Raw genomic sequence first — 24,273 nt, 5'->3', positions numbered from 1 at the left:
GAAAATATTCACTTTCAAAAACAGCGCGCCCTGGTGACGGCAGACAATATGACCTCTGGTATTTGAAAAGTAGCCATGTTGGTATTGTGGCCAACATCTTGAAATCCTATCGGGGTTGTTGTTTCTTAGATATTACCCCCACACCAATTTTCCTTCTCAATTCTTGTGCTTGGGTTACACTGCCTTACAAGATGCCAGAGTGCAACATAAAAACACCATGGACATTGAAAATTGTGTGACAACACCAACCAGAAACTAACTAAAACCATCAAATGAAACAGAAAGCAAAGACACACACTAATCCCTACCTCCCTAAGCAGGTAAACAGAAGAAAACTAGTGTGTTGGGTGTTTTGAGTGATTAAACACAAATTAACTGTACAACACTACACTACACACAGCCACCTTACGCCTTATGTCAGCTGAGTGTGTCACGGTCTCATAACACACTGTCTGTCACCTCCACAATTTCCATCTGTCCACTGTCCACCAGCCAATCCCCAGTTCTCCTGTCACCGCATCTGGATCACCAGTACCTGGGGAGAGCAGAGATAGGACGAGGACGAGTGACAGGAGCACTCGCTCCCGTCCCGATGGGGAAACACAAAACTGCACATGTATAAAAACTGTGATGAGCTTCCAGAAACAACAGAACACTGTGGTCATAGTAAAAATTAGGTCTTTTTATTTTGCTCAATCACCCACTGCTCAGCCCATATTATTAAATCTCTGCTATAAGTTAGATATTTACAACATCATTCAAGGCCCTTCACAAAAAAAGATCATGATCATCTTTAGAAAGAAATCTATGTACATTGTACAAAACATTGCATACGCGATGATCACTACACCAGACGCCCCCTTCCCTTGCGAAAATAAAAACCAAAGAAACAAAAAACCCCGAAGCAGTCACATTTTATGCCACCCCCGCCCCCCATTTCATTTTCTCCACCATAATTTGTGCATTTCTTAGATACACCCCATATCAACACTGAGGTGTGTTTTTATTTTAATTTCCTTTATGAGGTCACAGTCAACAGGTCAGCTACTGAATTAGTCATCGAGGCAGTCATAAGGCAGGAAGGTCACATCGTGGCACTCTCCTCTCAGTGTGTGCGTCCACGTACGAAAAACTCAAGCCAATAAAAATGCAGTGATCTGCAACTGATCAGTTGTTGTGGCAGAAAAGGGGATGGAAGATGGAGCACAGTGAGGGCAGAGCTTCAGGGTGGTTTAGACCAGTGTTTCCCAAATGTTCCAAATGGGCACTCACAAAAATCACAATCTAAATTTAGAGCCATATCTGTGAAACCTACTATAAACAAATCATTAAGTAAAAAAAAAACTTAAAAGGGAGGGAAAATTTGTTTGGGGACCCAAAAAAAAGTCTCAACCCAGACTTTGTGAACCACTGGTTTACACAAACCAACTCTGTATGAGGTTTTATGTAGGAGGACATTATCGCTTCACGAGGACGGCCTTCTTTCAGGCTCATTTCAGTGTTGGTAGCATGTTAGCCTGGCGGCTCACAGTATGAGCTTTAAAGTGTGGTCGACACATAGTCTGTTTGCATTGTGTTAAATGTGTCTTTATCTCAGGTATTTTGACAGCCTTCTCCATCTACTCTTGTAAAACCGCTCACTCTCTCTCCCCTGCACCAAAGTCTATAGAGGAAAAAGAGCTGTTTGAGCTTGCAGTGACACAGGAGCTGCTGGTCCATGGCTGCCTCGCTTGGCAAGTTTGTGTCACCAATGAAAGTCTAAAACAGAGGATTTCAAACACAGAAGACACGAAATAATACATGTTAAAGTAAGTGATGCGAGGCAGCAGTGAATCAACAACTCCTTTGTGCCATGACGGGAAAATCGCAGGTCGTCTCTATGGACTTTGGTGCAGGAGAGCAACTGACTTTTACACAGCGACACAAATTCTAGTTTGTAGTCGGACAAATGTAGAGAATTGTATAAGTGGGGCATAGACTTTATGAGGTGGTGAGGGGGGGACCAAACTATCCCTTTAATGTCATCTCTGACGGCCCGGATTGTCATCCTCAAGCCAACACATTCACAATTGTTAGAAAACATTTCTTTTAAAAGGTTCAACTGCTGGTTTTCCTTTCACTCACCTGAGTGTTAAGTCCTAGTAAACACTATGTGTGTGAGTGTGTGTTTGTGTGAACACATGAGTCCAGCCTAAAAACCTGACGCTCATTCGTTAGCTGCTTATCATGTGACCGCATCCTTCACCAGTAAAAAAAAAAACAGGATTCTTTTGAGTGAATGAAAAAGCGTAATTAGAGTTAGAGACTGTTGAATATTAAAGCCTGATTCATTCTCCATTGAATGACACCTTTGATAAATGTCGCTCGTGTAAGCTTTAGTCACTAACTGAGCGAGCTAAATGGAACCCAGCCATCATTCATGTGACGATCTACATCTGTGATGTTCCCAGCAAAATGGCTGCTGTGCCAAAGGCCTAGTAGCTACGCGATCCGTACCGGAACCCCCGATTCGTTCATCGCATGTGCAAAAGTGTGGCTACTTTCTATACGAGTATACAAATAGAAGTGTTCACGAAGTGCGCACATGCTATCCCTCAGTGAGGACGTAAAGAAAAACATACTTTAGCCACTTAACAAAATAACTTAGCTAAATAAATATACACAAGATTAAGTCCACGTTATGTTAGGAATACGTTTGTGGCTGTATTTCAGCATTAGAGAGCCTTTTTCCTCCCAAAAACTGAAGTTGGTAAACCGCTCACTCTCCCACACCAAAGTCCAAAGAGAAAATTAGCATCGCTGGTGTTGGTCCTTCTGTTATGAAGGCTGTTTCAGGTTTACGATTGGTGTGAGGGTTGTGATGGGAGCTAGCCGCACTTTGCATATAGAACAAATCGAGTCTCTAATACAGATCAGGTAGTGACAGGCCCATCCAGATAGGTATATCAATGAGTTAGCTTGTTGATTTGTGTCTATATTTGTGCGATTTTTAATAATGTTGTTGATCAAATTTATGCAGAAGAGACAAAAACCTCGATACGGTGACTAATAGAACACTTTGTGACAAAATACGACGGCGTGGGGCGTCGCATGAAAATTCCACAGGTGCATTTCTGTCATGCGACGGAGTATAAATCAGGCTTTTATTACTGACGTCAATCAATTTCAGATAATCCACGCAGCTGCTTAGAAAAGACCTGAGAGCCCGAGAGACCGGACAGAGACGGAGGCCGCCGTGTTTCCAGCTCAGCAGCTTCAGCCTCCATATTCACCACTTTTCCTGTCGCCTGTGCAGTAGCTGAGTACACCAACTCAAGGTTTGACAGAGGCCGAAGCCAGCAGTCTTGGGCTGAAGCTGTTATTCGTGAACACACGGGCTACATCCATACTACCTTGTTTCCGTTGTGTTTTGAGTGATTAAACACAAGTGCATAAATTCTGCTCCGGATAACGAATGCGTCCATGTTTTACAGCCCTGAAAACAAGCCTGGGACAATGCTGCGCTCCATCTACACCGGATGTCTAAGTGACAACATTCCAGTTGGGAAATTAGGGGGAAAAAAAAAACCATGGACTTATGTACGTTGTTAGCGATGCCACTCGATAACGACACTCTACTCTGTGTACGACTGAAACAGAAGTACGAGTGGCAGCCATCTCAGAGTCCTACGTCAGGGGTTTGTGAGGAGTCCAGGTGTCCCCCTCAACATGGACATTTCAACGTCCCAACTACAACTAGAACTCACCTGGAGTTTTAGACAAAGCAGGTGGAAATCAGACATGGTTGAAAAGAACTCGACTTCAGACTTTAAGTTGCACCTCGCCCTCGGTCTCTTCATTTTCATTATTCTAACAGCAAACAGCCGCAGAGGAGTGAAAAGGTGTGCTGATATGGACGCAGATTACATCCGATGTGTTTTTTATATATATAATGAAAACGTAGTAGTATGAACGTAGCCTCAGTGTCTGTGACTCACGCTGACTCCTTCATTTTTAGAGGTTGCACCGACAGTGATTGGCTCATAACAAGAACATCTTCTCGATTGAAGGACAGTGTCTGTAAACGTATAGTGTGGATGTGTTTCTTGGCAGGTGTGAATCAGTGTGTAGACGCTCACTCCTCCCCTCCCCCTCCCCCCCCGTGTGCCGCTCTTCATACAGCCACGATGTTGTTCATTTCCCATTTCTGAGTGGTTTTGCTGTTGTCACAGTCTGCTATGAACACTTTGTGGAGCAGGTCAGAGCGGTCCAGACACTTCCCTGTCAGGAGAGAACACATGAATGATTATCCCGCTTACTCTCAGTAACTCCAGTGCTTCAACGCGAGTGGAGCTGACAGGTGAATCCGCAGGTTTGTTCGTTACTTTGCCAGCCATGATGTAGAACCTGAAACACTTACGGGAAACCCGTACTGCAAAAGTGTGTATTTCCTGTTTCTCAGGCTGTTTCCAGGGTTACAGTTCAGATTATTGGTACATATCAGGTACCAATAATAAACAGTCCTGGCTGTGAACAGTACCTTTACTTGGTAGTCTTTTTTAATCATCTTTCCACAGGAAATACGATGATATGATAAATACGATAAATAAGTCAGCACATATTTACCTGTTGGCACATGAGTGAACCGATGAAGATCCTGGACAGACAGAGAAAGACAAACATGGGTTTTACACTTCACACACAAATACTCATCGTCTTTCTTTGACAGTGTGTGTGTGTGTGTCACCTTGAAGTACTTCCACTCGTTGTGCTGGTTCCTCTCACAGTGTGTGATAATGACAGCTGAATTATCTGCTCTGGCCAGGCACTGGTCGTACTGCATCAACTGGTTGGCCTCATTGATACGGAACAACTGCGCAACACACATGCACACGGATCATGGGTGTCAGTGTTGTGACAGTGATAATTCAGCTTTTATTACAAGGGACTGATTCTGGCCACTTTACAGAAAGTTAATGTAATCAATTTGAGGTCTTAAGTATAAGTAAGTATATGATATCTTTAGAATATATCCAACACTTAACTTTGCCATTAAACAGCCTTTTCTGACTTGAAATCTTTTTGTTTTTGTCACGATCTAAATAGCTCACTAACTCCATAGAGAAGATCAGCGATTTTACGGCTTCTCAGGAGTTGTTGATTCACTGCTGCGTCCTTCAGTAAGTTCAAATGTCTTATTTTGTGACTTGTGTGTTTAAATTCCTTTGCTCATATTAACCTGTCTTCAACCTTTCTGACGGAGGCTGAAGTAGACCAGCTCTCCATTGACCCCATAAGCTATCTGGACTTTGGTGCAAAAAGAGTGAGCAACTGTTTTACAAACTTAAAGTTTCCAGTGAAAAAAAATTTGGTTTATTTATTTTTATTATTTATTATTTGGTGATTCTTTTATTTTACTCCTGTTTTCAGGAAGATCAAGTGTTTGAGTCTCATCACTGTGCTGGTCAGCCAAAGAAAATGTTCCACCCTGGTGGACAGTAAAGACTTCTATTCTATTCTATTCTTTCAGCTTCTTAAATGTCAACATTTTCTGGTTTCTTTCTCTCCATATCAACAATGAAATCACCAAAGCAGTATAATTTTTGGTCTGTGGACAAACAAACATCGTCATTTAACATTTTCTAACATTTCATGACACAAAAACCAAGTGATTTGAGAAAATGACGCCCTAAACCACAAATTCACAGCTCGATCTTTGGAGTGGAATAATCCTAAAATAAGTTTTGGCCCAACAGTTTAAGAGGAAACGTCCAAAATGGTTAATATATTTAAAAGTGACACACAGTGAATGAATTATAAAGCAGGAAACAGGAGACAAAACAACACGTTTAAACACTTTCATACCTGGTTGCCTCCCATTCTGTGGCACGGTCCAATTTCCACGTTCCCTCCATTGGTGCGTCCCATACTGTCAATGCAGTAACTGGTCTCAAAGCCCCGTATCTACACACACACACACACACAGGTTACATTACCATTAGGGCTGGGCGAAATGGACCAAAACTGATATCGCAATATTTTTTGTTGGAATGGCGATATTTGATATTATAACGATATTTTGAACAAAACGGGTTAGCTCGCTAGCTCACCGGCTCAACCGAGCTGAAACCCGGCGTCCGGAGTGTACAACAGCAATCCGGAGACAGGAGACCAGAAACCCGGAGATCAGAGCCTCGGTGTCAGACACGGTAAACAACGAGCTGCTGATGTGTTTTAAGTCCACTTGGAGCCAAAATCTGTGGCTAACAGCTGGTGCCGCTAAAAACTAGCGTCAACAAACAGGCATTATGTCACCAGCTCAACTTTTATTTTGTAGTAACAAGTAACGAAGATGGTTAAGAAAAATGTAAAATGAGTAAAAGTAGACATTTTATTTAAGAAAATAACAGCAACATTATTCTTTTTCTTTGCCACCAACTGCTCACTCCACCTGCACCGTGTCGTTTTTGTTCAAATGTCTGTTGTGAAGCGTAGCGCGGGTGGGACAACACTAGGGCTGAACGATATGGACAAAATTTCATATCTCGATATTCATGCCAGATATCTCGATATCGATATGATACGATATGACTACGGGTTCGGTGAAAAGCAAGCATTTTTCAGAAAAATAAAAACATCATAATACAAAAGACTGTGGAAACTTTCCACATGGAAAGTGTTTTATTGATGAGAACTCACTGTGAGACTGTGTACACGGGTACCATGTCTTTTGCAATGTGGCATGTTATAGCGTCTGTAACGCCTTTATGTCTGGTGGACGTCGACTCATATGGTGTAACACTACTGAACGCATCAGTAAACACACTTAACTTGGGCTTCTTTTGGGATACCTGAGAAGTCCCCGGTGTTTCTCTCATTGTAATACACTCTTCGTGCAGCACGCGATGGTGTTGTTTCAGGTGGTGAAACATGTTTGTTGTGCTACCTTGGTTCGTTGCAATTTTCGCCAAGCACGACCTGCACAACACCTCGCTCGGGTTGACATCCTTTTTAAAATCCAAAATACCTCCAAATAATGGAGGATGATTTATGTTTTGGCACAAAATCGCCACCGGCCGCATTATCTTCTGTCACTTTTCTTTCCCGCTGTGTATGTCGTGTGTGTGTGTGTATGTGTGTGTGTATGTGCGTGTCTCAGTCTCCGTCTCCCTCCCGCCCTCCTATGTTTGTCATTGGTTGGCTTCAGCTGTCGTTCCACAGCAAGCATAAAATAAGGTTTGTGGTTGGCTGGCCGTAGTGGTGCATTCAAGGGCAATCGTAAAAATGAAGTTTATTGTGACTGCCAGAGCTGTACATGCAGGGCGAGCGCGGGGGAAAATCTATTTTGTTTATATCGTTGCTTTTTCGATATGAATATCTTGAATGTTCATATCTAGATATCGATACGATAACGATATATCGTTCAGCCCTAGACAACACTACGTAGTATGTCCATGTACGGGGCATGGTTGAGCAGCTGAACTAGACTTGTAGACTCAGAGAGAAGTGGTCAACTTTATTAAATAGCGTTCACAAGGCAACATAAAAATAATATATAATATACCGGCGATATTGTCTCAACTACATATCTCTTTCTAAAATATACCGATATAACTCTTACTACCGGTATATCACCCAGCCCTAATTAGCAGTACTTTCAATCACCTCACATACACTCTATATAAGTACATACTTATATGCATAGTATTTCACCTCCTTCTCATTCAAAGAGATGACATACACTACCAAAATTGTGTTTTGGGAGAGTAGATATAGTATAGAAATGTATTAGGTACACCTGTTAAACTGCTACATATCTCATCAGCCAATCACACGACGGCACTCCATTGTATTTACACTGAAGACGAGCTGCTGAAGTTTAAGCCGGGCACCGGAAAGAAAGGTGAGATTTAAGTGACCTTTGAGTAAATGTCAGAAACATTGAGAACTGCAGTCGGCCGCATCGCTGTTTTGATAAAATGACGATAAATTGTTCAGCCCCAGCGAGGAGCCATGACTGAGACTGTGTTTGTGTGTGTGTGTGTGTGTGTGTGTGTGTGAGCGTGCTTAAACTTACCTCTCCCCATTCCACATTTTTAGGAGGCAGAGGGTAGTGCGTCGGAATGTCGTACGCTATTTCTTCCATGAACCATTTGAAGCTCTTGCATCGATGCTCCTCCCTGAGGAATCATAAATAAAACATTCAAACAACATCTGTGTTCCTTTGTCCTCAAAATAACCTGTATGTAACCATGGGGTTCCACAGGGTTTAATTCTAGGGCCCCCTGCTTTTAACCCAAACAACTTCTGTTATCTCTTGAAGACATTGAAGGGGACATATCATACCCTATTTCTCCAAGTTAAAATAGTTCCCTGGTGTCCTAATGAACATGTCAGTGACATGCTTTGGAAGCATCATAGCAGTTCAATAACCCTGCTAAACCCGCCCCTTTCAGAACGCTCGGTTTTCGTGCATCGTCCCTTTACATGCAAATGAGACACAGGCAAACACACACCCACTTCTTCCAGGGGGTTTCTGATTTGTCCTCTTTACAGCGCTCACTCGCTCAGCTCCTGTTCCCTCCCCTCATTCCTCTCCCCCTCCCTCCACTAGTTCTCTGACAATATCAACATGGCAGCGTGTGCGTCACAGGAAGAGACGTCCTACATAAGGATGGAGCCGAACACTGTCCAACTGTAAATCAGTTAAAAACACTTAGGGACAGCACCACTGATCCACCGCTGATCGCCGCATAAACAGCTGCTGTATGTGACTGTATCAGACTGAGTCTATGCTCCGGTCATGGAGGACGTACTGAACAAATATGTTTAATTAGGACGTGTCAGAATGGTCAGTTATGACCTCTGTGTGACCTTTTCTTAACAATGTGTGTGTTTGTACGTCGCTGACTAAATACGACGACCGCTGGCCGCAGTCTGATGTGAAGTGGTGCGAACACACGAACACACGTTTGCTGACTTTATCCGGCACATTAGCTTCATATATAAAATCCTCTGTAAAACACTGTGCTCCACTGTGCAGCCACCAACAGCACACTTGTCCCTCCGCGTTGACATAATACCGCTCTTCCTCCCTCGCCTGCACTCTCGCAGGGACAAGGTGGAGCTAAGGTGGAGCTCTCCAAGTAAACTTACTGGTGGGGCGGTAACATTCGCGGTGAAATGCGCATGCTGCCGTCATAAGCGCAGGGAATTCAACATCGAGTGTTTTATCGCCTATACTTACACTAAGGGGGACCACGAAAACATGACTGAGTATTCTTTTTCCACACTTTGGCGACTGGTAGGGCCTCCAGAGTCCCAAATACAAGTATTGAAATGACTAAAAAGTTGATTTTGCATAATATCTCCCCTTTAAAGCCTGGAAGTCCCTGAACTTTTTAAAATTTAGTGAAAAGAAAACAGAAATTACAGTGTTTTGGTCCCAGTGGCTCTTCCTTGGCTTTCAACCCAGCATGAGACTCTGCTCTTATTTTAGTGTTTTATTGTTTTTATATTGTTATTGTTTTATTGTTTGTTTTTTTTATGTCTTACGTTCTATTCTTATTTATGTGCAGCACTTTGTTTCAGCTGTGGCTGCTATTAAAGTTGGGTAGAGTGGAGTTGTTTTACCTGAAACGTTTAAGCTCGCTGATGTCTCCGTAGGCGAGTGTGAGAGTTTCAGGACGACTGGCGTAGAAATAATCCTTATATTCATCCCACCACACCTCCACCACACGGACGTAGTTCTGTTCACACACACACACACGTACACACACACACACACAGTAGAATAAGTGATGGCAGGAACCGACACGATGACAAACTATTCTTGTGCATGTGAACTCACAGATTCATTAATTATTAGACTTCTGTTATGCCTAAAATACAAAGAAACAAACTAAATAACAAAATTAGGAAAACGTGCAATAAAAGTTTGGACAAAAACATTAAAGTTTCTGTAAAAACCTCTGTTACATTATACAAAAAAGTAAAATAGAGAACCAAAGATAACAAATTAACATGGAAGCTTATATAAAACCGTCCTAAATTATACCAAAATCAATGCAATAACAAACATTTGGATAATGCCCTATAAGAGTAAAAAATTGTTTATAACCTTGATAAATGATATAAAAACTAGTTAAATAATTCATACAACTCAAATCTCATCAATATGAACCTTTATAAAACCCAACAACTATAGAATTTGGATACAACAAAACATGAAAGTGACTGCGAAACCATAATAAACTGTATAAAAAGTAGTGAATCAATGTATAAAACCCAGATGAGAGTGAAAAATGAAAATTAAACACGACCGTTTATGTAAAACGTTGATAAATAAGAGTAATGACTACTGTGAAATTCAGATAAAATACTAAAAGTCAAAAAGTAGAGAATTAAAAGTTTAAAATAAACACAGAAGCTTGCACAAAACCCACATTAATTAAACTAGAATTAATGCAATAACAACTAAAAGTAGGATAAAACCCTATAAGACATCAAACGGTTTATAACCTTGATAAATTATATAAAAAAATTGTTAAATAATTCATAAAAAATGTGTGATAAAACACAAAAAAAATAAAGTTTAAAATAAATATGAGACTATATATAAACCTAAGAACTATAAAGCGAGGATGAAACACTATATGTAAAAAAATAAGGAAAATAAAACTTTGGAAAGAACATGAAAGATCATGTAAAGCCTTGATAAAGTCGATAAAAACTAGTGTAATGCAGATAATAAGAAGCAATAAAGTGATTAAAACTGTGTTTTGTGTGAACGCTCTTATAATAGTGCTGTTTTTTTTTACGTATTTTAGAAGAGCTAATCAAAGGTTCTGAGTCCACACAGAGACTCGCTCCTACCTTCAGAGTGGGTGAAGATCCCACATGTGCAGGCGGTGGGTTCCCCTGCCATCCGTGAAGTCTGTAGATGTGACCGATGCGAGAACACGGGACAAAGAGCAGCTGACCGCCACACTGCCAGATCTGTGTTCATTAAAAACATGAACAATATTGTTGTAAAAAAGAAAAAACAACTTTAAAAGGCCTGAGTGAGTGTAAACGAGGATATTTACCTTGTACGATATTTCAAAATTCTCTCCTCCCCATATCTGCAGACCCGGGTCATACAGACCCAGCTCAAAGAAGAAGTCTCTCTCTATGGCAAAGAGACCTCCTGCCATGGCTGGAGACCTTCACACACACACACACACAGATCCAGGCGACAGACACGTAACACGTATGTGAAAAAAAAAAAATCAACTTTATAACATTGAAATCACACCAGATTGTCATCGAAGGTCAGGACACACCAAGGTCGTGATGTTTAATCGTCTCTGAGACGATTCCGTGATCTTATATTATCAAATCAAGCCGAGTGTCCTCTGCTTTCTGACTTTCTGTCTGTGGGACGCTTACACGAGATGGAACATTTCATAAATCAAACGTTTAAACTCCTCAAAACCAGGGTGTGAATATCTACGGAAGAGTATAAAAACGAGCCACATGTCAAAAAAGTAAAACAGCATGAATTCTGAGATTAAAGTCAGAATTCTAATTCTGAGATTGAATTCATGCTGTTTTATTATTTATATTTTATACCATGTGGCCCCAATACTCAGACAAATACCTAGAAATGATTGTCGAAAATGGAGGATGCAAATTCATCGTGACATATCGTGAATTAAATCCTCAGCAGATCTTTTCAGGAGATCTGATATGTCAAATATGGGCGGAGCCTCCCAGTAAAAGAGGACGGACAAAGCACTCTGATTGGTTTGTCAGATAAGCGACGTTGTAAGTGAGAAAAACAGAGGATTAGAGCAACACTCAAGAAGCTGATATTCTTATCATTATTGCTGTCGTAATTAAGGGTGAGCTGATAAAACACTTGGTATCAGTATTGGTAAAAAAAAAGTAAAACGACAAAATACAAATACAGACTGGTGCCACCCGTTGACCTGGAGAGGTACTGCATCTCACACATGTGCAGAATGTTTGAAAGCAATGCGCTTAAGTCTTTTTTGTGATTTGACGGACATAGGCTGTCTCGGCGTCTCTGCAGTTGGCTTGGTGTGTCCCGACGTTATCACTCATCTGTTACTGTGATACTAACAACACTGAGGAGGAGGAGGAGGAGAAGAACACGAAGAAGAAGAAGAAGAAGATGAGCAAAGAAACTGACAGAAACAAACAAAGTGAGAACAAATCAGAATGACAGGAAGACATGATGGATGATAGGATGAAGTGTTCAGGGGGAAGATTGGGGTGATGATGGTGCCCCAGTCCGATCCCAATTCACAGAAGAAGCTGCCCTGCTGCTCCTCATCCCCACCGCTTTCAGATTGACTACTTCATCAGATCCTTAAATTGGCTAAAACCAGATGTTAAATCAGAGCCCGCCTCTTCATAAACAGGAAGTGTTAAATTCTTAAATTCACCAAAGCTGTAGCAGTATCATCAGAGAATCAGACTGAGAGTAGAACAAAAAAAACAAAAGACACCGATTAACTCCCAGGGTTAGAGACATGAGAGACTGGACAGTTGATGGACAGAGAAGTGGTTAGATGCTCCCAATCAGAGGGAGCGTAGTTGGTTAGATGTCGATCTATACGTAAAGTTTGTTGGTGATTATACGTCACACTTTTCCTTCATCTGACATGAATGATGTACAGAGTTGGTTTGAGATCAGCTTCTTCAGTTAGTTGAGTTAGAGAAGAAATATTGTCACACTGGATGCGTGAGCAGCAAGTCTACGTCGCGGAAAATTGATATAAACCCGTTTCCTATAATCGGATTACAATCGGATAGCGTGTAGATACACCTGAGACACAATGAGGACGGGTTATTATCCGGTCTGCCGAACGACTACGTGAGCGGAAATGCGTCGCCGACTCTGAGCAGTCTCCTCTGCTTTAACCAAGACAACTTCTTCACATGCGTCTAATTTGTGACTTCACATGCAAATTCAAAGTTCCATTTTAGTCGGACAAAGACATTCACACAAACATGTTAGTCCGACTAAAATTGAGCTTGTCTTAGTCGGACTAACGTACCTGGATAATACGATTCAAAGTCTCCTGCATGTGTACGCTTAGTCAGACTGGAGCCCTCGCCCCACGCAACTCGTCAAATCCGATGACTCAAACGTGCTAGGACGAGTTCGTTCAAATGTGTAGACTAGCCATTTTTTGTTTCTCCAAAATGGCCAACTTCTGGATAGGCGGAGCTAATGGAAGTACATTAGAAATGTTTGGAATCATCAGAGCAACACACGTACCAAGTTTGGTTAAACTCTGTACAACTATGTGGGACACGGAAGGAAAGCAACTTTGGAGAAAAATAATAATCTTAACAGGAACAATAGGTTCCTCCCTGGCACATTCATGCTCGGGCGCTAATAATCAGCGTCACATATCTATGGCTTCTCTTATTTCCAAGAGGACTAACCAATGGCAAACGCTTGTTACTGAAAAGTTACACAACGACGCAGCCCTCACACGCTACACCAGCATCCAGTGAGTCAGATATTTAGTAAGCATTGATCCAGGTTTGCTGGGACATGTTTTTACTCCGGTGTTGACACTGCCCTGGATTAGTGAGGAGACTTGGTTTTCTGTACCTATATGGCTCAGTCTGAGATTTTCTGAGGTTATGTTCCCTCTCTCCCAGAGGAACTCTCTTCCAGAGCATGCTCCAATCCCAGGCTCCTCTAGCAAAGCCATCTTTGTCTCCTCCACCCTGAGCCTCGATGGTGTACTTCTCGCCATGGATGGAGTCGATCAGAGGCACCGTACACACCGTTCTGACAGAATGGAGGTGGGGGATACCAGATACACGGGAGACGTGCATGGGGTGGGTGGACATGCAGGAGGGTGGGGTGGGGGGTATAGTACAAGCAAACCAGTACAAGACAGAGACATGGGGTGGGGGGTGTCAGACACCAAGACAGAGTGAGACAACACAGTGGAGGAGAGGACAGGTGGGATGAAGGGATGGGAGATGGAGACACAAACAGAACAGGCATGAGTGAGTGTTAGAACGCTGGCTCTGTGGTGTGTACCGGTAAGGCTCGGTGGTGTATTTCCGCTCGGCCTTCTCTCTCTGGCTAAGTGGGACTCTCTTCCAGAGCAGACTCCAGTCCCACGCTCCTCGAGCCAGGCCGTCCTCATCGCCACCCTGCTGAGGCTCCATAGTGTACTCATTACCATCTATATAGTCTATCAGGGGCACTGTACACACTGTCCTACACACCCCCACACACACACACAGACACACACACACACACACGTCTGTATGTGTCTTACATGATCACATGAAAACTGACTAATTTCAGTTTGTGGACAAAACAAGACATTTAGGAACATCTTCATTTCAGACAGTTTGTGGACTAAACAACTCATCGATTCATAGAGAAAATAATCTACGTTAGTCACAGCCCTAACACAAACTTGGGAAGAAAACTTAGGCCTCATCCACTCGGACGGAGAACTTTGTTTCAAAGACAACTCTAAACGCTGTAGTACATATGCCAGGCCTGTATGTGGCGCTGTAACGCCACTGAGTTGTGAGGAAGTGGACAGAGCAAAGAGCAGGGCCACAGAGTTGTCCTTCTCCTCAGATTACCTAATTGAAATCTGAAGCTGGGATCTGATTAAGGGATTGTCGAGAACATCAATAAGGCTGAAAAATCCTGCATACTGTACCTTTAGTTTGCTGTCTGATCTGCTTATATTTGTAGCATACCAACACAAACAAAGACAAGAGGGGGAACAGATATGCTGAAAAGGAAGGTGATGATTAAATATACAGTACAGCGTTAATCTCGCGGGGTTGGGGATTATTTGATGTCAAGGTTTTTGGAGAAGAGTGAAAATGACCCTGGAATCTCTGACAAGTTAAGAGTTAAGGAGATTTATTTGAATGAACTTGGCCCAGGAGAACAGAGGCAACATCAAGATGACACATATAATCATCTGGATGATGGCCTTTAACATATTTCCCTGGAATAATCTGCTCTCAGCTCCATGATTATCCATATTTTGGTTTGCACCAGGCACAAGTTAGCTAAAAGACATTCTTACCTACCTACAAGTTAGCTAAAAGAAGACATTCCTAACAACAAGTTAGCTTAAAGTAAGCTAAAAGAAGACAGAAAAGTCTGCAGCTGACTGATAATGGTGTTACTCAGGTGGTATAAAACGTTTGAGAACCACTGGCCCTAGACGTCACATACTGTAAAAACCTTAATTAAAACTAGCTCAGTCCATGCAGCAATGTGTTCTCCTACAATGTGCAATTGCTCCATGTTTGTAATAAATAATACTGATAATAATGCTAAAGACTTGACTGACTGAGCGTTGAGAATTTCCCCCGAAATGTGTGAAGACTGAACATACACGGTCACAGGTCTGTTTGCACTACCTGTCTTTTGAAATCGGAGCAACCAGTGGAGGGTACCAGTTGACTCCCACCTCACAATGAGCGTCCAGGTAGATCAGCACCTACACAACAAGCATACACACACACACACACACACACAGAGACACACACATGCACACACACACAGACAGGTCTTTGTATTAGTTTAACCTCCCTCTGTGAGCTGGGTGTGAAGCTTCAATAGTGTTCTTCTAGAAATATAAGAGGATTGAGCTGATACTGAATACTGTGAATAAACATCAGCCATGTTGTGGGCTGTTTGTTTCATCTTCACGGGAGAAGAACATTTGTTACACAGATGGAGAATTATGTCTTAGAAAGCACACGGGTAACCAGTCGATACCAATTTGAGGCAATAAAGAAAGTTTAATACCTGTCCTTTATTGGCCTTGTGTGCTCCGATACTCCTGGCCTGGATCAGACCTTCTCTCTTCTCATTTCTGTAGAGCTTGACAAGACCGTTCCACTGCTTGATGTACTCCTCCAGACGCTCCTTGAGATGGACTACACACACGCACATGCACGCACACACACACAGATGGAACTTGTCATTAAAACATGTGACAGCATTTCTTTGCATGTTTCATCGGTGCTTTTGCCAAATTTCCTGTTCTCTTGTTTTTACTAGTTGGTTATTTCGTTCAAACCAGAGGTCGACCATGTGCCATTGTTTAATAATCAGCATTGGCCAATTATTATTCATTAATGACCTATTTAATACAAATTTGATAAATGTTGCCGGTTTCATCCAAAGATTTTTTAATTTTTTAGTTTTATGATTACCCATTTCATGTATTTATTTTATACATTATTTACATTAAAAAAACACTGCATATATTTGCTTATTTACTGGGTTACTCATCGGTCTGTTGACTATTTTCTCAATTCATTGATTAGTTGTTTGTTCATAAAATGAATTGGGGTTTCCTAAACCATGAAATGACGATGTTCTCAAATGTCTAGTTTTGTTCATAAACCAAAATGATTCAGTTTTCGTGATTTCTTGTTGTACGGAGCAAAAAAAACTAAAAAATATTTGTACTTGAGGAGCTGAAAAATCTGAAAACTTGTCAAAATACTTAATAATAATCAAAGTCTAAAGTCAGGAGACAGGAAAAAATGTAAATCAGTGATATATAGGCTGTCAGTCGGCGACCTCTACTCACATTCGGGTCCGAACAGTATACGAAAAAATATCAACATGTACAGTTTAACCATTAGAAACAAGCGAAGCCCACCTTTGTTGCTGAAGTCATCGATCATGACGATCTCAGCCAGGTATCTCCTGGGCGTCCTCTTGATGACACTGTGGACCGTTCTCATCAGAGTGGACCAGCCTTCGTTATGGAACACGATCACCACGCTGGAGGTCAGCAGCCTGTCGTCGTAATTCCAGTACTTACACCTACAGAGGGGGCAACAAGCGCAGGTCAGTTACAGTTTTCATTCGCCGTAGTGCAGAAATAAGGCAAATGTTTTCCCGGGAAAAATAGTTTAGGGGAACTAAACTGTGGGGCTTGAGTTCTGTTTGTGTTCCCATGGCAGGTAGAAGCCTTGAAGAACGGTCAGGGGACGAAAGCCAAGACCAGTGGTCAGCAATTGGTGGCCCCAGATTTAACAAATCTCATCTTAAATTATTTACAAAAAGATTTCAATTTCATATCGAGTTCAGAGCTTTTATTCTGAAAGAAATATGAATCGACTCAACTAAGACATTGTTGCTAAAATAAAAATTAAAAAAACACTACCGTTGTCATGGTAACAGCCAGGTTTGGGGAGTAAATGTCAGTAAAAGAACTACTTGCATGTTTGAAGCTCAAAGAAGAAGGAGAAGAAGCAGTAATTGTTAAAATTGTATGAGTACGAGCTTTTGTCTTTGTAACAATTATTGTTAGTTTACGGCAGCAAACGTGGGTTTTAAAGCACTTTTGCCTGATGAAGATACAACGTTGTGGCCCAAATATTCAATTACTTACAAAAGGAAATTGTCTCTCGGCCACATTTACTTGCTGATCCCTGACGGAGAGCTTAGCAGAAAGACTGACTTTATTCCTTCAAGGAGCTGAAAAATCTGAAAACTATAAAGCCAAATAAACGATTATCAAAATATTGGATTAATTCAGTAATAGATTCAGTTAAATAACCGCTGCAGCTCTAATATCTTCATGACATTCTATAGACCTACATCAAAGTGCAGATGTCAGAACTTGAGTGTTCGTGTTTTTGCATTAAATTGTGTATCTATTGGGACGACAGCAGCCACTCCATCCCACTACAAATGAAGAGTAATTCATAAACCATTCGATATTGACAGAGACCTGAAGAACTACAGATTGAGACCATTAACTTCTCAGGATAACAAGTTGATTCATTTTCCTATTTGGCTTCAACGGGCAAACCAGGAAGACAGCAAACACGTATTATATGAGAAGAACAATCCCAGCTGACTGATGTTGACACGACGCATTTAACACAACGTTCATCCAGTCGATGTATAAATATCAGACACGTCTGACGATAAAGAAACTGGCTGAACCTTCCCAACCTGTCACTGTCACTTGGGTTAAATGGCCGTTTTGTTTAGTTGGGTGTGAACAAGTTACACCTTCCTAATGCGTGTTTACCTTACTGATAAGAAAAAAATCTGGAAGAAAAAGCATAATCAAGGAAAACAGCCGACCACAAAACCCAGCAACCGTTTCAGCAGACACACACACACACAGCGTGCTGGTACTGTGCTTTAAGACAGTAATGAAGGAAGTGGAGCAGAGAGGGGAAAGAAGAAGTAAAGAGGTGAGGAAAGGAAGTGAGTGAGAGAGAGAAAACACAACGAAATAAATAAAATAAAGTCATTCAGTACGTAAAAGTAAAGGACATGGAACATGGCAGTAAAATAGAAGTTAAAGTTCAAAGGAGTAAAAAGGAGACTTGAATGAAGTAAAAGAGCTCAAATAAATAATAAAAGGATGGGTCATAAGTTTGGTTCAGAAATGTTAACATTGCTGCACTCAGGGTCTTCGTGAAGGCTTCAAATCCTTAGCCCAGTTCACTTAGACCCAGATAAAACCAGTTTGGGAAAACGTTTTAAGAATCGCACAGGGGGAAAGTTCTCTTTCATTCTTAGTCCTGTCATGGCTGAAACTGTGTCATTGTTTTGGTCCTTTTGTACTAAACTGCAGCCTCGGGGTTCTAAATCACTGGGGGCAATGTGGCCACCGGCAAATTAAATCTTAGTAGTATGAATGTGGCCTTAATCTGAAAAGTTCTTCCCTTTTTAGAACACGCTGAAAGAATTTTTAGTGTTTGCCAGTAAAGTGAAAGTGTGGTTGTGTGAGTAAAGGAACTTTACAGACAGACTTTCACAAGAATGCATGCTCTTGACAACATGACAAACAAAAATGTACTAATTTCCAGAGATAAATGTGATATTTGATCATCAGACAGTGGATCTGAGACACGTCTCATTCCCACAACAACAGAGGAAAAAAAATAAATCAATCAAACTGACAAAAACAATCAGTTTGACCAAGTGAGAAAGAAACTGGGTGAAACAGCCCTTTAACTTTACTCGCTCATTGTTCTGCACGGAATCTCACACCAATGGCGGAGAGAGTCAGAGACAGTGGACAGTGTCCACAACACCACTCATGATTGTGACTCCACCTTTGTTCTTCAAGTAACGCAGGACGTGAAACAGTGGCGTCATAACAAACAATGGAGACATTTACCTAAACATCAACTCAACTTCTTTCTTGCACAAAATTCAAGGACTTTCAATGACCCCATGTCTATTTAGGGCAAATGTCAAGGACTCATAGAAACATAAACACAAACACAAACAGGACCTTTAAAAAAAACTTGTAACATTTTAAAGTCTGCTGTTCGTCTGCTGCAAAATAACACATTTGAAGTGACCGACGGAGGCAGCAACAACTCAAACTCTGTGTGCTCTGATGTGAAAATGTACTTCTATCCTCTGAGGACTTTGGAGTGGGGCGTGAGCGGCTTATAAAAAAAGGAGAAAGGCCATCTAACAGCGAGGTGAAGCAGCGAACAAGGCACTTACTCTTCGTGGCGTATGTCGCTGATGCTTCTGTCCAGTGAGATCATGTCACTCGCCACCATGTTGAAGCCAAACTCTTTGATGGAGGCTTGAACTGCATCTTTGTACTCCGCGCCCAGAACAAGGGGCTTAGCCTCCTCTCCGGGACCATTGAGGACCCCGTGAGGCTCCGGTTCCTTTGGCTCAAAGTTTCCCAGCACGCCTCGGCTCAGCACGGGGCTGTCGTAGACCAGCGTTTGGGGTTTGAATGTCACGTACTGCTGCTGCATCACCTGCTTCTGGTTCAGCTCCTGCTCAGGTTTCTGGAAATCAACAACAGCTCCTGGACACAAAAAAACCCCCACAGAAATCAAAAAGGATAAAACACCACAAAATACAATTACTTTGAAATAAAACATGTGTATATACATATACATACATACACATACACATATATATATATATATACACACACACAATGTGTGTTTTTTCCAGAGTGAGATGTATAAGCAGAGACCGTATAAAAGAATTGGACGCTTTAGAAGTAGCACGGCGGCAGCAGTGACTGAAAACTACTTGATTTCAGTAAACATTTTTAAACTCTTCAGCAATAACATTTTGTATATTTATTCATACAAATACTGTGGACTGAAGTATGAATAAAAATAAATATACATGGTCCACAAATCAACAGTTTTCTTCCTGTGTCAAATGGAGCAATGAAAGCAGAAAACACTCACATTTAAGATCAGGCAACTCGATTTAATTACTTTAAAGAAAACTCTAAAAATCGAATAATCAATTATCAAAAAAATGAGGAGAAGATTCATTTCGTAATCGATTCATTATCAAATAACCAAATTTGTCGCACTCTCGAGCCCCAAGAAACACAAACGTAATCGTTCGTACTGTTAATGATTGCACCAGGTTACCGATACCAATTATATCGCCACTCAACGATTGTGTGATAGTCAAAATTATTGCGAGACGATCATAGAGCGACACATCGCGATATCAGTCTGACTGAGGACAACAAAAAAGTGCCGGATTTATTCACAACATAGAGAAGCTTGTTTTAACGTAGCTTTCTCCACCATTATCCCGCTGTAAACTCCTACTACTTTAGTTTATTTAATAATTCAAATATCAATATTTGCCCAGTCCTGTCACAGAGATCCAAATTGTGTACAGTAAGCACAGCATTGCTTCTGTGTTTCATAACCAAGCCAAATTGTTATGGAAACTGAAATATCTCCACATTGGTGTGACACTGAATGGAACGGAATCAAAATCGATTGAGGAAATCGGCAAAAGACGTTTCCTCTGTACAAACATACAAACTCCAAGAAGAAGAATGAGAGTCGTCCAACGTGTCAGTCAGGTTACTCACCTGCCAGGTCACAGCACGAGTAAAGGGAACAAACAGGTTAGCTGTTTTTGCATCATCGTGTCAACATAAAGGAAGGGGACGCCAAAGAACAGAACAAGTCGTTTGTCTAGTTTGAAAGGGAAAGGGTAGCGACGACGAGAGAAGTAGAGCGTCGTCGCCGCTGTAAACCCAACAAGCAGCTTTTTAAAATAACCTCAAAGAGAATGAATGAAGGAGGCCTGGTGCTGGCGTGTGTGGAGCCACAGGAACCACACAAGGTTAAAACGCTGCCATCACCAACGAGGTTGTGTTTTTATCGCCCTTTTCTCGTCCTTCTCTTAGCAACTTTCTTAGCAACATCAATCTGAAATTTTTTGTGATGAGTAGGTGATCACCGAGGTATGTTCCCCATTCAATTCAACTGTGGTAAGAATCCACCCACTCTTTGGCCAAATCACGTTACCACCAAATTTCGTGAAATTCTGCGAAACTACATTTTGCCCCGCTCCATAGGTGTTGGACCTGAGGAGGGTGCTACTGAGCCATTTTGCATTGGTTTTTCGCAATTCCATTACTTTCGAACATTTTTCACCAGTTCTGTACGCATGAATTGGTTCTATACAAATAAAACTGAATTTAAAGAAATCCTTCTCTCGTATAATCTGCGACTGTAAAAACAGAATCACGTGTGTTTCAAAACTCAATTTAACAAATTGAGTTGTGTATTTCAGGAAGAACTTTGTCCTGCTTATGTAAGATGATAATAGCTATAAGCAGGTAAAGTTCTACACTGAGCAAACCAAACAAAAGTCTACCGGATCCAGTGGTGTCAGTTTTGTAAGACATAGGCGACGCTGAAAGTCACAACTCACCGTGTTTTTGTCTGATGGCGTTGAGGTCCACCTCCACTCCCTCCACATGAGGCCACGGCACCACGGGCTTAAACGGACCTTCATTGGGCAGCAGATTGCCTTCCTGCGTGGGAGCAAAATGACAGAGGGGCAGTTATGTATGACGCAGAGACGCAGTCTTAACATCACACCAGGGAACATCGCATCACGTTTGCACAAGACAACGAGCAAATACGACAGCATGGACAAACACAACATAGTGTTGCACTGAGTGACGTGTAATATTAAGTGTGTAAAAGTGTGAGCGAGTGGCAAAACTGTCGTGTAAGGCAGCTTTGAAAAGCACGCTGGAAATCTTTTCCGGCAGGCGAGAGGTGTTTGGCCCGTGAAACCTCAGAAAATGTTGAATCGCGTTGATGTTCTCAAATGTCTCGCTTTGTCCACAAACCAAAATGTTTCACTTTGGAAGGATTTCTCTGTTTGCACGGAGAACAGAAACCAGGAAATATACACATTTAAGGAGCTGAAAGAATCAGAACAGTCAAAAATTCTGGTAAGATGCTAATTGTGGAGCTGACGCAACAATGTAAACACAGCTACACACCATCGACGGCTGAACCGCACTGTGTTGTGCACTTAATGACAAAAAAAACAGTCGGGGGGGCTTTGTGAAAACCAGGACACCTCGAAGAATCAGTCCATTATTTTCCTGAGTAATCGAGTACTCGTTTTGTTCCGTGAAGACATCGGAAAACGTTGAAAACTGTTGATCGGCGAGAACTGAAGCTGATGGCGATGATGTTCTCAAACGTCTCGCTCTGTCCACAAAACCAAAATGTTTCACTTTTGAATGATTTCTTTGTTTGTACAGAGTGTTCACATTTGATCAATCGATCACAGTCAACTTTTGATCATCATACATGATACATGATAAATATAGACGCATGAGGAGATTGGATCTATGTGGACTTGAACACCAAAGGTATGGGATGACAGGTACGTTTTTTTAGTAATGACAGGTACGATTTCCCAGTTCCGCCTCGTGGTGACGTATGCGGACATAGTACATCCTGGACTGAACCTGTTGAGAGTCTGTGTGTGTGTGTGTGTGTGTGTGTGCTATAGTCGGACTGTCACCACCTCACAGAACACGAACTATCATGTTTGATGTTGCTAAAAAAATGTTTTAAAAAAAGGGACGAAGAAAATCTGTCCAACTAATAAAGATGAAGTAAACCCTGAATACAGCAGGGCTCAGTGCGGCAGCCACGAACCAATCTCCATGACAACCGCTACAGTTAAAACTGTCTGAATGAAAGAAGAAAGCGGATCCACGATCACACTGTTCTTCCACAGCCCATGAGTTTGATGCTCTGTTAACTTCCCCACATCCAAGTTCGGTTGGGGGGGAGAGGGGAGAGGGGAGGCAGTTTGCTGTTGACTTACCCGTTTGTTAAAGGGGTTGTCATCGCTGGGTTTGGGCGTCAGAGATGACCACAGCACTACCAAGCCAAGAAACGTCCCAATGACGAGCAAACTCCGTAAAAGGAAACCCACTTTGACCCTCATGGCGGACACTAGTCCTAGTCCTGGTCCTAGTCCTAGTCCTGGTCCTGGTCCTGGTCCCGCGGCTAGCCGGGCTTAGCTGCCCCACAGCTAAGCTAAGCTAAGGTTAGCTGCTTCTAACAAGTGCTAACCGGGGCTGTCAGCGTGTTTCCCCCCCCACACACACACACAGAGACACGCACGCGCAGTTTAAGCCGACAGCGGGGTTAAAGTGTGACGAGCGGCGTCAATAGCTACAGCTCCACGTTTATTCACCGGGCTTGTGGCGAGCTCTGTGTCCGTCTACTGTCCACCGTTGCCCCGCGAACGTCACTGCCTATGATACGCCACCACTGGCTCTGCGCTCTCTCTCACACACACACACACACACACGTGCGCGCGCGCGCGTCACTAATCACTTTTCTGGATGTTGACTGTCATTTACACTGCTTCAACCCGTGTCCTCGCGCTGTTTGACAGGCTGCCGTGTGTGGTAATGAAGGCAGGTTCAGGTTTGAGTTGCTGTGGGAGGACACACGAGGTGTGTCTGTCTGGTCCCTGACGTGGACGTGTACGTGTGTGTGTGTCTCATAAAAATGCCTGTGGTTCGTTGGCTGTAGTTGTAATCAGTGAGAACGCGGAACTTACAAACGTTTTCCATGTCAACAAGGCGTTCTCAATAATAAATAGCTAAAATTAAACATTTAAATGGGGGACAAAAAACTTGAGTACCCTCTAGAATGGTAAATACACGAGGACATGGCTGACACTCATTTATGGGCTTATAACATTTAAAAAAAAAAAAACGTTTCTAAAGGAGAGGATCCAAGGCACTACATTTTCTTGACCGAGTGCAGAGTACTGATTGAAAGCCAACTTGAACTGTGTCACAAGAGTGTCTATGTCCTGCATCCTTGGACCACAGCAGTCTCATGGTACCTTTGCACAATGGCGTCACACAACTCCCAGTTGTCGTCTGTTGGGTCTATCTGTCCCAGTTCTTCGATATATTCATTGCAGGCGTTGATGAAAAT

General features: G+C 42.1%; 1 protein-coding gene across 2 annotated transcripts; it reads right to left on the bottom strand.

The window, feature by feature from the left end:
* Positions 1-1,955: 1,955 nt before the first annotated feature.
* galnt7 (UDP-N-acetyl-alpha-D-galactosamine: polypeptide N-acetylgalactosaminyltransferase 7) lies at positions 1,956-23,800 on the bottom strand. Of its 2 annotated transcripts, none has more exons than XM_044039641.1 (15): positions 23,141-23,800; positions 21,716-21,818; positions 19,499-19,817; positions 16,671-16,837; positions 15,806-15,936; positions 15,415-15,494; positions 14,054-14,236; positions 11,067-11,184; positions 10,855-10,977; positions 9,613-9,728; positions 8,057-8,159; positions 5,845-5,943; positions 4,727-4,852; positions 4,606-4,636; positions 1,956-4,260 (listed from the first exon to the last, which is right to left on the bottom strand). In XM_044039641.1, the coding sequence occupies exons 1-15, from the start codon at positions 23,261-23,263 to the stop codon at positions 4,154-4,156; spliced, it is 1,929 nt and encodes a 642-aa protein (XP_043895576.1). In that variant the 5' UTR covers positions 23,264-23,800; the 3' UTR covers positions 1,956-4,153. The 2 variants fall into 2 exon arrangements, with proteins under 2 accessions (XP_043895576.1, XP_043895575.1); XM_044039640.1 differs by lacking the exon at positions 14,054-14,236 and adding an exon at positions 13,613-13,795 and having other exon boundaries at positions 23,141-23,799.
* Positions 23,801-24,273: the final 473 nt, after the last annotated feature.

This window comes from Solea senegalensis, linkage group LG12 (assembly GCF_019176455.1).
Source record: "Solea senegalensis isolate Sse05_10M linkage group LG12, IFAPA_SoseM_1, whole genome shotgun sequence".
NCBI lineage: Eukaryota > Metazoa > Chordata > Actinopteri > Pleuronectiformes > Soleidae > Solea > Solea senegalensis.
Note: the sequence above shows the minus strand (reverse complement) of the source record. Positions and strands in the feature narration are given on the sequence as shown.

Bases quoted from the DNA above. Each gene is read 5' to 3' on its own strand.
- galnt7 (XM_044039641.1), bottom strand. From the start codon at position 23,263: ATGAGGGTCAAAGTGGGTTTCCTTTTACGGAGTTTGCTCGTCATTGGG. The intron at 19,818-21,715 runs GTGAGTTGTGAC...TTTTGTGTCCAG, and splicing joins CGCCATCAGACAAAAACACG to GAGCTGTTGTTGATTTCCAG. The intron at 4,261-4,605 runs GTAAATATGTGC...CTCTCCTGACAG, and splicing joins GTTCACTCATGTGCCAACAG to GGAAGTGTCTGGACCGCTCT.